General features: G+C 33.0%; 1 protein-coding gene across 1 annotated transcript; it reads right to left on the minus strand.

The window, feature by feature from the left end:
* Window positions 1-407: 407 nt before the first annotated feature.
* Window positions 408-848, minus strand: LOC149510750 (uncharacterized). Its single transcript, XM_089757516.1, has one exon. It carries the CDS (start codon window positions 800-802, stop codon window positions 587-589), a length of 216 nt encoding a protein of 71 aa, XP_089613642.1. The 5' UTR covers window positions 803-848; the 3' UTR covers window positions 408-586.
* Between the last annotated feature and the right edge of the window lie 15,379 nt (window positions 849-16,227).

Raw genomic sequence — 16,227 nt, forward strand, 5'->3', positions numbered from 1 at the left:
TACTAGTAACTGAAATTAAGGACCCGTTTGATTCCATCACATCGAAGCAATGGAATGCAATGGGATTTTGACCTCCAATGCACCGTGGTTCGTGAGATGCGTTTAGATAGCGATGATGCAGTTGGGAGCTTCTGCACTGCTTTTTAGATTTTTATTTAAAGGAAAGGATCCGGTGATTTACTAATCTCTACGGCAGTCAAATGCTTTAATGTATTCGGTTTAATGTAAAATTAAAAAAGAAAAGGATTTTCAATTATAAAATAACTGCTTTTAAAGTAGGGATATTCTTCTTATTGCAAGATTATCAGATGTGGAAAACAGAGATGGAGATTACAGGGGAAAAACAGACAAGCATTCATCATGAAAATATAGTACAAATTATACAAAAAAAAAAAAGCTTGTATTAATTTAATTATATAATATATGAAGAATTGTTCTTTTACATATTTCAACCTTCCATATCATCTGTATACATTCATCCATAATTGATAAAATACAAGCTAAAAAACAGATTAATGAGGCAATTGGAAGAAGCTAGCACAGAATACCAGTGCAAGCTCTTAAAGATAAAAGAAAGGGCAATCGATCAGAGTCCTCTAGCCAACATTTTCTCGTAATTCTCAATGGATTCCAGCCTCTGGAGCAACAGTTGGTGCCTGAATTTCTGGATGAATGCCTCAGCACTTTCGTTTAAGTCGACGAATGGCTTTTTCCCTGTGACATTGGACCTCATGGCTCTATGATCTTTGAAGTTATGGACATTTGGTTCTGGAATTTTGGAGTTGTGGTATGAATGAGGCATGGAGCTTTTCTTCTTTGTAATTGCAAGATAGCTTTCTCTAATTCTTTCTTCCTTGCACAACTCTCTTTGTTGATAAGATGATGGTATGGTTTCCCATATTTATAGCTAAGAAGTCAAATAAAAAATGGGTTATTTTAATAGGCTGTGATTCCATTTCACATTTTTTATGTAGGAACACGCCTTGCTAGAATTTTCAAGTAAAAGATATCAACAAGTTCAAGTTATAGATGGAAAACATCGTGGGAGGATATGCTATGGTGCTTCTTTTTTTTTTTTTTTGTAAATTTTATAACTTGTGCAAAGATCTTCCTAAATCCTAATAGTCATGCTTAGTAAAATGATGTATTTTCAACAATTTAGACTTAATGTAATGATTCTTAAAAAGATTGAGTTCCACAATTTGAATCTTGATATATACTAAAAAGAGTTATATGCACTTTTCAATTAATTTGATTAAAAACTTTTGATTTTAAACACCATTTTTTATTTTTATTTTTATTTTATTATTATTATTATTATATATTTATTTAATTTTTTTCTTTCTTTTCTTTCCCGTTTTCTATTTTTCCTTCTATTTTTTCTTTTCTTCTTTCTTTCCTCCTTTCTTTTTCCTCTTTCTTCTTCTTTTTTCGATTCAAATCTAGTGCATTAAATGCACAATCCCTAAAGTCTAAAATCACGGTTGCTAGCTGCCAGCGGCCGATCGACAAGCCGTCAATCACAAACAGCAGGCGTGAATTCTCAGTTGAAAAAATGGGATTCGAATCTCAAAAGATCTGGGATTTGAATCCCAAAAAGCTCTATAAATAGAGCTTGTTATTTGCAAACGAAAAGGGGGGAGAACCGAAAAAAAAAAAAGGCAAAATTTTTTTTAAAAAAAAAGGGCAAAATAAGTTTCTGTTTAAAAAAAATTTTAGCAGAAACACAAAAATAAAATACATAGTCCTCCCGTAGGGAGGAACCCAATGCCAAGCTTCCTGCAAGAAAAAAAAAAAGAGGGTCAAAATACAAAAAAAAAATTTCTCACCGAAACTTTGAAAGCAGATCTAAGGAAATGGGGACTCTTTTTTGTGAAAAAAAAGTCAGATCTGTGCTCAAGAGGTCGAGAAGAGTTCGTGAGAGTTTTTTTTGAAAATTTTCAGCACCGTTGACGGTGGCAGGAGTTCGTCACTAGCGAGGACCATGGCGGCCGTCACGACGGACGGCCACCGACCCTAGGTCGCCTGAAAAAAAAACAGAGGAAGAAGGGTTTTTTTTTTCGAAGGAAGGAAACAATAAGCGAAAAAAATTTTTTTTTGAACCTTTTATATAAACGTTGAAAACCAAAACGACACTATTTCAATAAAGCCCAAAACGACATTGTTTTAAGCATCTAGGATCCGTGCTCAACCCGCGACCCGACCCAAGGTCCGCGCACCTGACCCGCGACCCGTTTCCTTCATCAACCTCGACCGGTCTGACTAAACCGAAATCGAACCACCTAGACCGAACTGAACCGATACTGAACCACTGAGCCACCTAGACCGTGCCCATACCGGATTGAGCCGCACGTTGATCGGTCCGGTTCAGGTAAAAAAAATTTTTTTTTTAATTTTTCTTATTTTTTATATATTATTTTATTAATATTTATGCATATTAAAATATTTAAATTTGTTAGATTAAATGATGAAATTGTGGTTAAATATTTTTTTATATAATTATGTTAATTTTTAAAATAAAGTTTAAAAACAATAATATAAAAATAAATTTAATAATAATACTAAAGTAATTAAAAATGAAAGAAAAGGAAATTTTTATCCAATGATGAGATTTAAAGGTATTCCGAGTAGTGATGCTTACGAAATCACTAGGTGAGAAGTTTTTTTTTAAATACTATCATAACGATTTTGAGACCGCTAGACGTAAAATATGATGTTTTAAAATCGAAAAAAATAAAAGGGGGGAGTCACCACCAATCTTTGTTAGGGTGTGATTGGTCACCCAAAAGTTTATCCTTTTAATAAAACTATAAAAACTGGTTTAAAGTTTATCAAAAAGATAAATTTCGATCTACGAAAAATCAAATTGGGTCCGAGAGTCGGTTACATGTGGGGAAGGATTAGCACTCCCACAACGCCCATAAATTGGTACCATTTAATTGATGTTGGATAAAAATGATTTTAATTTGAAATTTAACACTAATTCCCTTCATTTAAAAAAAATATTTTTGCTACAATTTTTATTTAGGAATATTGAGAAAATCTTTAAGTTAAAGAATTATCTTGAAATTCTCCAACATCTAGGCAGAATTTGAAATAACTCTTTTCGCTTAAGATTTAACACAACAATCCTTAAAATGAAATAACACTCTTTATAGAAAATTGTTGGTGACTCTCTAACATCTAGGCAGAGTACCAAGAATTATTTTTTTTCGGAATGTTATTTTTATTTTATTTTGTAATATCATAATTTTTTTTAAAAGTAGTACAAATAAAAATTAAAGATAGAACAATACAAATAAATACTAATAATAACATGCTAATGTGTGTATGTCAATGAATGTTATGTAAAATGTAATGTAATTTAAAAGTTGGATTCTTAAGTATAATGAGACCACCCTAACTCTCCAACATCTAAGCAGAGCTTAGGTGCGATTGTTTATATTTAAGATCCCAATTTACTATTATACTTTTTATTTATTAATCTTATTATTAATGCAAATTAAGAAATCATGTGGAAAGACTTAACGAAGTAAAATTTCCTAAATACCCTATCATCTAGGCAGCATTCGAGAACAAATTGCTTCAAATGGAATTTTCACATGTGTCCTTAGGATTTTTAGGAGATTTTGAGTAAGGGCTTGAGTAGAGGTTTTGAAGGTTTGGTTTTAAGGGTTTTAAGGCTTGAATTTTAGGATATGAAAGTTTTAGGGTTTTGATTTTAGAGTTTGGAGATTTTAGGGTTTGGGTTTTGAGGTTTAGGGTTTTGATTTAAGGGTTTGGATTTTAGGGATTTTAGATTTTGGGGTTTGGATTTAAGAGTTTAAGATTTGGGATTTCGGATTTTGGGGGTTTTGGATTTTAGGGGTTTCGAATTTTAGGCGGTTTGGATTTAAGGGATTTTGGATTTTTAGGGGTTTTGGATTTTAGGATTTTGGATTTTTAAGGGTTTCGGATTTTAGAATTTTGAATTTTTGGATTTTGGATTTTAGGAGATTTTGAATTTTAGGGACTTTTAGAAACCTAGGATTTTGAAAATTAAGAATTAATGTTTAAATGTTTAAGTAAAACGCAAACATTTTTAAAAATCTCCATCATCTAGGCGGACTTTCGGAGCAAGTTCGATTTTAATGATTTTTGAAAATTAATTTAAAAGTTTATTGTATTTCTTTTTATGAAAATTTATTAATAATAATTCACCAACATCTAAGCAAAATTATTTTTTTAGAAAAAATATTTTTTATTCCCTCCAACATCTAGGCAGGGAAAATAATAATAATAATAAAATATATATTTTTTAGCATTTTTAATATATATTTTTAATTATTACTTGTTTTCAATTTTATTATTATTAAAACAATTAAACATTTATTCTAACAAATTTAGAAATTTATCATGCATAAATATAAAAATATACTTAAAATAACAAAAATAATAATATAAAAAAATTTAGAAAATTCAAAAAAAAAATTTTTTTTACCTGACCTGTCTGGTCAACGCTGGTCTGGACCGATCTGACCGGTTTTGCGGTTCAATCAACGGTTCGGGTGATCCAGCGGTTCAGACAGGTTCACTGGACAGGTTAAAGATTGGCTGAAGCGGGTTGGCGGGTCAGTTCGCATGGATCTCTGGTCGGATTCGGGTCCACGCGCGGATCCTTCTTAGTTAAAACGACATCATTTTGGGTTTTTCCCTAAACGACGTCGTTTTGAGTTTTGCTTTCCTATATATAGCTAAAAAAATTTTTTTGGTTCATTATTTTCTGTTTCAGAAAAAAAAAGAGAGAGAGAGAGAGTGAGCTCTGAGGGGAGAGCTCCGACCGTCTCATCGTCCGGCCGCAGAAGCACTGTGCCGGCAGCCGCCTGGTCCACCATCGTCGATGACCAAAAATTTCAAAAAGTGACCAGAAAGCTGCTTTCAACGCGATCTTTCCAGATCCGAAGTTTGTTTTACCAGAAACAGCCCCGATCAGCGTAGATCGGGGTTGAAGCTTTCGGTTTCTTTTCTTTCTTTTCTTTTTTTTTAGAAACTGACTTTTTGTTTTTTGGTTTTTGCAGGGCTTGCTCGGTGCTAATGGTTCCTCGCCGTAGGTGAGGATTGTGTTGTTTTTTTTTTGTTTGTTTTCTTTGGTTTGGGTATTTGTTTGGTTTTTTGATGGTTAGGAGGTTTCGTGAGAGGTTTTGTGAGAGGTTTGGGTTTTTTTGAGTATGGGAGGCTAGGATTTTGGATATTCAAAAGCTTGTTCAAAGTAGGGGGGCTGTGTGTCTGAAAAAGCTTTCGAAAGGGGGTTTCCTAATAGCAGTTGAAGGGGATTCGAGTTGTTGATTTTAAAGAGCTTCTATTAGGGGGATTTGGGTGGCTATAGGGTGGCTGTAGGTGAGCTGAACAGGGAGCTGGTCAGGTGGCTGGTCAGGAGGCTAACAGGGGGCTGGTCAGGGGCAGCAACAGCGTCAGCCACCCTGCTTTTTTTTTTCTCTTTTTGTTTTGTTTTTCTTTTTATATGTTTTTTTATATAATTAATAATTATATTTTTTTAAAAATTATTATTATTATTATTATTAAAATTAAAACAGTAGACCCGGACAAAACTGGTGTCTACAGCTACCCCTCTTTGTACATTACTGAGAATCAGGAATAGGACAAAGACAAAGACAATGATTTTGTCCGAATCATTTTTTTTGTTTTTTTTTAAAACACAAAACGACTGGGATAACACCGTAAGTCAAAAAATAATGAATCAATCGAGATAACATCATGAATTGAATTTATGCTCGAAGGTTTTACAATTCATGCCCGGAGGTCTTACAGAATCGACTGGATAACACCGCAAGTCAAAAGATAAGAAATCGATTGGGATAACACCGCAAATCGAAACTATGCCCGGAGGTCTTTAAAAATCATACCCGAAGGTCTTACAGAATCATGTCCAAAGGTCTTACAGAATCGACTGGGATAACATTGCAAGTCAAAAGATAAAGAATCAATTACGATAATACCATGAATCAAAATTATGCCCGAAGGTCTTACAGAATCGATTGGAATAACACCACAAGTCAAAAGATAAAGAATCGATCGAGATAACACCGTAAATCAAAATTATGCCCGGAGATCTTAGAAATCATGCCCGGAGGTCTTACAGAATTGCCCGAAGGTCCTAAAAATCATGCTTGGAGGTCTTATAGAATTGACTAGGATAACACTGTAAGTCAGAAATAAAGAATCGATTGGGACAACACCGTGAATCGAAATTATACCCGAAGGTCTTAGAAATCATGCTTGGAGGTCTTACAGAATTGCTCAGAGGTCTTAAAAATCATGCCCAGAGGTCTTACAGAATTGACTGGGATAACATCGTAAGTCAGAAATAAAGAATCGATCGGGACAACACCGCGAATCGAAATTATGCCCGGAGGTCTTACAGAATTGCTCGGAGGTCTTAAAAATCATGCCCAGAGGTCTTACAGAATTAACTGGGATAACACCGTAAGTTAGAAATAAAGAATCGATCGAGACAACACCGCGAATCAAAATTATGCCCGGAGGTCTTAGAAATCATGCCCGGAGGTCTTATAGAATCATGCCCGGAGGTCTTATAGAATCATGCCCAGAGGTCTTATAGAATCATGCCCGAAGGTTTTAGAATCGACTAGGATAACATCGCAAGTCAAAAGATAAAAGAATCAATCCGAATAACACCACAAATCGAATTTATGCCCAGAAGTCTTCGAAATCATGCCCGGAGGTCTTATAGAATCATGCCCGGAGGTCTTACAGAATCAACTAGGATAACACCACAAGTCAAAAGATAAAGAATCAATCGGGATAACACCACGAATCGAATTTATGCTCGGAGGTCTTAGAAATAATGCCCGGAGGTCTTAGAGATTATGCCCGAAGGTCTTAAAAATCTCAAAATCTTTGAATGCTCCTCATAATCAGAGGCAATGAAACTTTAAAATTTGGAAATCTTTTAATCTTGAAAGTCATGCATAGAGGCTTTCAGAAATTATGCCCGGAGGTCTTACAAATCTCAAAATCTTTGAATGCTTCTCATAATCAGAGGCAATGAAACTTTAAAAACTTGAAAATCTTTTTAAACATGGCTTTTGCTTGATCAGAGATTTTTGATACTCTAAAAGTCTTTTTCTGAGGAAGGTTCCCTCTAAATAGAGGTTTTGAAATCTTGATTGAAAATGGTTCTTCTTAAACAGAGACTTTAAAACTTTAAAAACATGCCTTTTTTTTTTGTTTTCAATACTTACAAAGTTGATAAATGCAAACATGATACAAATGTCTATTCGCATCAAATGATGCCAATGAAAATGTCGATGCAAATGTCAATGCCAACGTAAGAATGCAAATGCTTGATACATTTGACTTTTTCACAATGTAAATGACAATGTCCTTGTCATGTAGATGCCCTTACAAATACCTTTTCTTAAAATACAGATGCCATGATGCAAATGCAAATTCTTCTTATGGTGTGAATGCAAATGTCTTATACAAATGCCAATGCAAGTGATGTAAATATGAATGTTTTTCCTATGATGTAGATGCAAGTGATGCAAACGCAAAGACTTTTCTTGCCCCCTTTTTTTTTTTTGAAAAATTTTTGTTTAAATTTTCATTGTTTCATTTTCACCCAAAAAATGATCTCAGTATTATGTACAAAATGCTTCAATAATCTTGAAAATTTTTAAAAGTAATCAAAAATTGCCCCACATAAAGTATTTTCATAATTAATGAATAATTTAGAATTCAAGACTTCTGAATCTCTTGAAAGTTAGTGATCACTATTTGGAAAGCTTATGGATGGGAGGGTAATTGACAATTCAACTCCTTTTACTAGTAGGCATATCCCATGGAAAAGTTCGACAAGGGTTGCAAAGATTTCATCTTGAGCTCATAAAAAGAGATAATTTTTAAAACACCTTTTTTTTATTTAAAATGTGATACTCCAATGTGAGTCAAAACTAGCCATTACTTTTCAAACAAGATTTGAGAAGAAGATAAGGCTGGCCATTTTTTTTTTAAAGAAGGTCTTTAATGGGTACTGGTCCTTCAAGAGGCTTTGTATCGAGACCTTTTATTTCGAATAGAACCTTGGAACTATGAAATTCATTATGAGGCCTCAAAAATGACTTTAGCTCTAAACTGCCCTTTTGAGGTTTTCACTTTAGAGCTATATATATATTTTTATCAATGAAGAATTCAACAAGTATATACAAATTCAAGGATATTGCTCTTCAATCCAAGTATCCACATTTGATCAAAATGGACTTTTCAGGGTGTGTAATGTAGGCCGAGGTTAAGGGTTCTGAAAGAATGGATAAATAGGCTCAAAATATGTTATTCAGGGTGATTAGGCCAAGGATCCTGATGAGCACTCTCTGACTTTCTTCTTTTACCTTTTTTTTTGGAAACATTTGGCTTTAATTTCATCAACTTTACTCACCCCTTTTTTTTTTGCCTTGAATTCTCATTTTTAAGGTACATATTTTCTCTCTTTTTTTCTTTTTTTTATTTAATTTTTTTCGAATTCTAAATGAAGCTTCAGATTCTTATCTCTAAGGTTTCTTTGTTTTGCCTTAGAAATACTTAACTTCCTTTTTGGCTATTCACTTTCTTGAATCTTGAAATTTCAATTGAAGTCTTGTTCACTTTTTACCTCAGACTTTCACCTCCGAAGGGCATGTTAGACGCTTGCAATATCGGATACTTTTCTTGAAGTTAATCTTGAATGTATCCCAATTTTGCCTTCTAATGTAGAAAATGATCCTTGGCTAGGGTTTATTTTGGAATAAAAAATTTAATAGGCTTAAATAAGTAGCAAATGGATAATTTTTATGTACGAGAAGGATAGAGAAAGATGGCCATTCATCATTTCAAACATGATCACTTGGCTAGAAGAGCAAATCATTGAATATGTCCCTTTTTTTTGCTTGTTTTTTTTTTGTTTTTTTTATGCCTCATCTTTTTTACTCAAGGTTCCAACGACGACCAAGTCCATAGGATCGATCGCATAGTTCAAAAGGCTCTTTGGGCTCTAAATTTTTTGGCATTTTCTTAGTGAAAGGAAGAGAAAAGGTATAAAGGTATGAAATAAATTATCTTAGGTAGAAAGAGATTCTTTTTTTTTCTCAATGTGCCTTAAAATATGGAACAAAGGTTATTTAAGAAAAAGGCTCAAGTGTTTTTGTATCTATGGTCATAGCAAAATTTTGACACACATTGAATTATCAATTGAAAAATTTAAAAGAATATCTGATTTTTGAAATTCAAAACAAACTTTCAAAATTAATCTCTTTTGTTCTTTACCCAGGAAAAGATTATCGGCCCTTTAAAGTCTGAACTCAAACTCACATTCCCTGAAAGGTTATGGTTGATGAGTCCAATCATTTAAGTGATTAGGGATATGAAAGTATTTGAAAAGGTGTAAAGGTATTTGATTAGCTTTTTCCTAATAGTCATCACCATTTCCTTTAAGAATCCTTTCATCTTTATTGCAAAATAAAACTTCTTTTTCTTTTTTTTTTTTTTTTGAAAGTTACTTATGTGGGACTTTTATCGAAACAAATGCATAAAGAGAAAATTTCATGAAAAAAAAATCCAAAGTATTCAATTCTTCCAAAATAAGTTAAATAACTCCTAGAGACACAATGCACATGTCCTACATACATAGTAAAAAAAAATCATCCTATCATGATTTTCAAAACTTGACACCTCCTTCTCTATCTCAACTTCTCACATCTGACAATTGAATGGAGTCAACAACTTCCATTGTTTTATTGCCTTTGGAGTCAGAATACCATTCTTGATAAGATCTTTAACCTTTTTCTTTTAATTGCCTGCATTTTTCAGTTGAGTGGCCAATTGCCCCCATATGGTAATCACACTTATCATTGGGATTGTAACTCCTTGCTGATAGATTTGGTGTTGTTTTCAGAGGCACAGGAGTAAGATATCGACCTTCTATTAGCAAAGGTAAAAGGTAAGAAATAGGGATGGGTAAATTTTTTTGATCATTTTTTAGTCTCTTTCGATTCTTTGTTGATCGGGTGGTGGTTTCAAATGTAGGAACAAGATCATGAATAACCACTTGAGGATGAGAGTTTGTTGGAAAGCTCAAATGTTGGCTTGGTTGGCAAATATATGGATTTTAAGAGATATGGCTTATGACAGGGTGATGGAGTTGATAAGCAAGATAAGGATTGTATGTGATAAAGCTATTAGGTAGATGCCCCTCCAATGTGATTGCTTGCACCTTTTTTTTATTCTGTTCTGATGTACTTTCTTTTTCAACATCTATCGTATCTTTTAACTTAATCTTGCCACTCTTAATTACATTTTCCATAATTTCACTAGAAATCACCATGTCCGAAAAAATTTTAGAGAGATTCCTAATCATTTTTTCATAATAGGGAGTGTCCAAAGAATTGAAAAACAGAACAATAATTTTTTTCTCTGACAAAGGTGGTTGTACTTAAGCTGCTATGTCATTCCATCTATATGCATATTCTTTGAATGTTTCAGTTGATCTTTTCTTCATGTTCTGTAAGGACAACCTATTTGGCACCATATCTTCAACATGCTTGTATTGTGCTAGAAAAGCCCTAGCTAATTCATTCCAAGAGTAAATCTTACCTTGGTCTAACTGAGCATACCATCTTGCTGCAGGTCCAGTGAGACTATCTTGAAAGTAATGGATCAACAATTTATTATCATGAGTGTAGCCTGTCATCTTTCGACAGTACATGGAAATGTGTATTAAAGGGCATTTCATTCCATCGTACTTCTCAAAACTTGGGGCCTTGAATTTTGATGGAATAACAAGATTAGGTACTAGACTAAGTTCATTGGTGTCAACATTCTTGTAGACATCATGGCTTTCAATTGCTTTCAATCTCCCTTTCAACATATCATACTTATCTTTCATCACTATATCTTTTGATGGATCTGGCACCCCTTTTAATTTCTTCAATTCTTTATGATCATCCACATTAGGCACAGTAGTGAAGTCGTGAGGAGTATGCCCAGGATTGACATTTGTCTGAACTGATGGTAACTTGGCAAAATGGCCAATATAAGGTTGATGAGTTGTTGGAAGTGCTTATGACACATGAGGATCTTGAACATATGTGAACCTAGATGGATACAATGTGTCTCGACAGCTGTTTCCTCCCTTGTCCTGTGCGTTTCAACAACTTCTTTTTCTTTTGTCAATTCCACTATCATCTATTTTAATTTTGCCAATTGTCTATTCATGTTTTGTTACATTCCCGTAACTGTTTCATCGATCTCTCCTTGGGCCTTTTCTACTCTGTCCATTCGACTGGCACCTTTATTTTTCATGATTATGGTACTGGCTCGAGTGCTATAAATATGTAGACTCAACTGACCTCGTTTCCTAGAATAGCTATCCTTTAACCTTTTATTAATTACCAGAAGTCAGAAATGCATGGCATGAATTCTATTATATATATAAAAAAATATTGCTTCGGAGGTTTGACAAAAGTATATTTATAATTATCATTCCTTATCCTTAGCTGGCATGAAAAGCAATGAATTCAAGCAAATGATGCATGATATGCAAGTCAAATTTTGTTACTTTGGTGAGGGGAAACTTGAATTCCATCCTATATTCAAAATGGGTCATCTAGATATATCCCTTCTGTCTCAAAAGTTTGGTGAAAACATACTTGCAACCATCATTCTTTCTTACACTCTTTTAGGCACGCCAATAAAATAAATAGATGCATCAATTCATAGAAAATCTAGGTTAAAAAAATGTTTTCATTCATTTCCAAAAGCATCAAGTTTACACATCATGAATCATTCTAGGACTAGGGCCAAAAAGTGCCAAACATGCTCCCACTTCCCTTTGTCTTTCGTAAAAAAATAGTTGACTATGATTACTAGGGAGGATAACTCTTTGCTTAAAAAGCTTTTTATTCATCATTCTGACCAACTTTACTGTTACCTGCAGCACTGCCTACCATTTTGACATGGATCAAAGAAGGGTTTTCGTGAATAACTGGCTCTATTTTGGCATCAAAACTCAGATATCTAGCTTTCATCAATCCTTGCACCCTATGTTTCAAAGCTGTGCAATCTTCCAGAGAATGGCCCACAACACCAAAATGGTATTCACATTGGGCATTAGGGTTATACCATTTAGGGAAAGGTGGTTTACGAAGTTCAGCAGGGATAAGGGTAATGAGGTAGTTCCCTAAGAGCAGCGAGTATAACTCTGTGTAAGACATGGGTATTGGATCAATAGGAGCTTTTCCTTTGGTGCTACCAGAGTTTTTCTGTCCTATGGTTGGTTTTCTTTGTTGAAAAGATGCTGGTATAGTTGGTCTCGAGGTGAATTGAGAAACTCTGGGTCAAAGATCGGGTTCAAAAGGTAGTGACAGGATAGCATGCTGAACAGACGATTGTGAAATATAAGATGGTGGATATGGGTTCAGGTGTGAAATTCTTGGTAGTTGCATGAAAATTGGGGGTTTAATCCTAGGTGCTTGGAAAGGAGGTTGAAAATAGTCATAAGGAGGATTGAGGTATGGGTTAGAACTTGAGATAATTGGTAATGGTTGTTTGAAGCCAGGTGACTCCTTATTGGAAATCAAACTCTTGAGCTCAATCATTTGCATGGCTAGTTCAACCATTCCTATCTTAAGCTCACCCAAACTTCGATCACTGTTCAAATCACCCAATGCTTTAGCATACTCTGGTAGAATGTAGAACTAACAGGAGCCAATTGACCTTGACTTGACGGTAGTGACAACGGTCTTTGAGGAGGAACAAACTCAACTCCATTACTACTTTTAACCATTTCTATCAATTGAGCTATCTGTAGTTTCATCTCTCAAAGCTCAAGCCATAATTCCTCTTGATTCAACTCCAAGGCACTAATCCTTGCTTCCATTTGATCTCTCATTTTCATCACTCTGATTCCCACCAAGACAGACATTTTATTCCAGAACTTATACCAAAAATTTTAGACTATTACCCTTATTAAATGGATATCACAAAAACAATGACACACAAAGTATGTTTATGAACACATGAATATGAGAATGTCACGGAATTCATATATACTTATGACAATGGATTTTTATATGTATAAAGACCCAAATAAAAATTTTCATCAACCATGAATGTGTATGCAAAAAAAAAAAAATGCAATGTTATGTTGCAAGAATGGTGGGATATGAAATGCAATGTATGTTCCATACGACCCTATTATTCATGAATCTATATGCATGAAATGCAGTGACATATTTACGTGAATGATGAGATGTATTCCTATGACAATGTAGCATACTTGTATGGAATGCACGGACTTACTGTATGTATGAGATATGTATGTATAAAATGCAGTGTATATGTTATGTTGGCTTAATAAGGTAAACACTGCCTTAAGATACGTAACGAGATAGAATGCATGTACTACTTGTCAAGAAGTGCACGGGATGTATGTGTAAGAAGTAAAATGCGTGTGCTACCTATTGATATGGATATGATGGAATGCACGTATTATCCTATTATAATGCACAATGGGTGAGATACATGTATGATGTATGAAATGCGAAAGATGAAATAAAATATGAAATTTTTTATTTTGAGAGGGAAAAAAGAAAGAAATAAGGTTTGAAAATTAGTCTTTATTCGGCCAATAAACAAAGGATTTAAGAAAAATCGTTAAACTTTGAAAATGTTCTTTTGTCTTTTTTTTCTTTTCAATGATTGACCTAAAATAAATACCACATATTCAAATATAATGCACACAATAAAATAAAACAAAACAAAATAAAATGACTCAAGAATTCAAAACAAACAAGTAAGAAAAGTAATATAATAACCATACAACAAAATAATATAACGTATAACGTCCTAATTTTTGGTAATTTTTTAAAAGGTGGCATGGCTCTATCCTAGGCAGGCTTCCTATGGCTCACGATATGCTGGGTTAGGATTTATATGTTTAAAGGTTCCCAGACTATTCCTCACATCATCGTCCATTATAGACTAGTAAGGTTCCCCGATCCTTGCCCATTATGGGTTATTAACGGAAAGGATTCAATCTGAGTGAAAGTGTTTTGCTAGCAAATGCGGAGGTTATCACCTCACAAGAGCATAGCTACTTCACTTCCTCCTAAAAAGGATGGAGCACGGGTATAGAGCTCATACATGCGAGTGAATATGCAAAGTGTGTGCAAAGTAATGTATTGATCAAAATAATATGAATAAATCATAACCACAAAATCAAAATAAATTAATAACTAACACATAATTTATTTTATTTATTAACATGAATGTTTTCGAAAGATAAAATAAAAGAAATTAAATTAAATATCAAATATTAAATCCAACCATTGTCAATAGCGCATAATTAAAATTTTGACCTGACTCTTAAACAATTCCCCAGTGGAGTCACCAAGCTGTCGTAAAGGTTTCTGGACCGCCAAACATAAAAGATGATGTTTTAAAATAAAAAAAAATAAAAGGAGAGAGTCGCCACCAATCTTTGTTAGGGTGTGATTGGTCACCCAAAAGTTTATCCTTTTAATAAAACTATAAAAACGGGTTTAAAGTTTATCAAAAAGATAAATTTCGGTCTATGAAAAATTAGGTTGGGTCCGAGAGTCGGTTACGTGTGGGGAAGGATTAGCACCCCCACAACGCCTATAAATTGATACCATTTAATTACGCGCTATTTTCGATGTTGGATAAAAATTATTTTAATTTGAAATTTAACACTAATTCCTTTCATTTTAAAAAAAATATTTTTGCTACAATTTTTATTTGGGAATATTGAGAAAATCTTTAAGTTAAAGAATTATCTTGAAATTCTCCAACATCTACGCAGAATTTGAAATAACTCTTTTCGCTTAAGATTTAACACAACAATCCTTAAAATGAAATAACACTCTTTATAGAAAATTGTTGGTGACTCTCTAACATCCAGGTAGAGTACCAAGAATTATTTTTTTCGAAATGTTATTTTTATTTTATTTTATTTTGTAATATCATAATTTTTTTAAAAGTAGTACAAATAAAAATTAAAGACAGAATAGTACAAATAAATACTAATAATAACATGCTAGTGTATGTATGTCAATGAATGTTATGTAAAATGAAATGTAATTTAAAAGTTGGATTCTTAAGTATAATGAGACCACCCTAACTCTCCAACATCTAGGCAGAGCTTAGGTGCGACTGTTTATATTTAAAATCCCAATTTACTATTATACTTTTTATTTATTAATCTTATTATTAATGCAAATTAAGAAATCGTGTGGAAAGACTCAACTAAGTAAAAGTTCCTAAATACCCCATAATCTACGCAGCATTTGGGAACAAATTACTTCAAATGAAATTTTCACACGTGTCATTAGGATTTTTAGGAGATTTTGAGTAAGGGCTTGAGTAGAGGTTTTGAAGGTTTGGTTTTAAGGTTTAAAGGGTTTTAAGGCTTGAATTTTAGGATATGGAAGGTTTAGGGTTTTGATTTTAGAGTTTGGAGATTTTAGGGTTTGGGTTTTGAGGTTTAGGGTTTTGATTTAAAGGTTTTGATTTTAAGGATTTTGGATTTTGGGGTTTGGATTTAAGGGATTTTGGATTTTTAGGGGTTTCGGATTTTAGGATTTTGGATTTTTAAGTTTCAGATTTTAGAATTTTGAATTTTTGGATTTTGGATTTTAGGAGATTTTGAATTTTAGGGAGTTTTAGAAACCTAGGATTTTGAAAACTAAGAATTAGTGTTTAAAGGTTTAAGTAAAACACGAATATCTCTAAAAATCCCCACAATCTAGGCAGACTTTCGGAGCAAGTTCGATTTTAATGATTTTTGAAAATTAATTTAAAAGTTTATTGTATTTCTTTTTATGAAAATTTATTAATAATAATTCTCCAACATTTAAACGAAATTATTTTTTTTAAAAAAATATTTTTATTCCCTCCAACATCTAAGCAGGGAAAATAATAATAATATATATATTTTTTAGCATTTTTAATATATATTTTTAATTATTACTTGTTTTCAATTTTATTATTATTAAAACAATTAAACATTTATTTTAACAAATTTAAAAATTTATCATGCATAAATATAAAAATATACTTAAAATAACAAAAATAATAATATAAAAAAATTAGAAAATTTTAAAAATATATATATTTTTTACCTAATCGGACCGGTCAACGGTCTGGTCAACGTTGGTC

The sequence above is a fragment of the Durio zibethinus genome, chromosome 28, assembly GCF_047325235.1.
Source record: "Durio zibethinus cultivar Kanyao isolate XHJ-2024 chromosome 28, ASM4732523v1, whole genome shotgun sequence".
Taxonomy (NCBI): domain Eukaryota; kingdom Viridiplantae; phylum Streptophyta; class Magnoliopsida; order Malvales; family Malvaceae; genus Durio; species Durio zibethinus.

Excerpts from the sequence above, each read along its gene's own strand:
- LOC149510750 (XM_089757516.1), bottom strand. The coding sequence starts at position 802 with ATGCCTCATTCATACCACAACTCCAAAATTCCAGAACCAAATGTCCAT.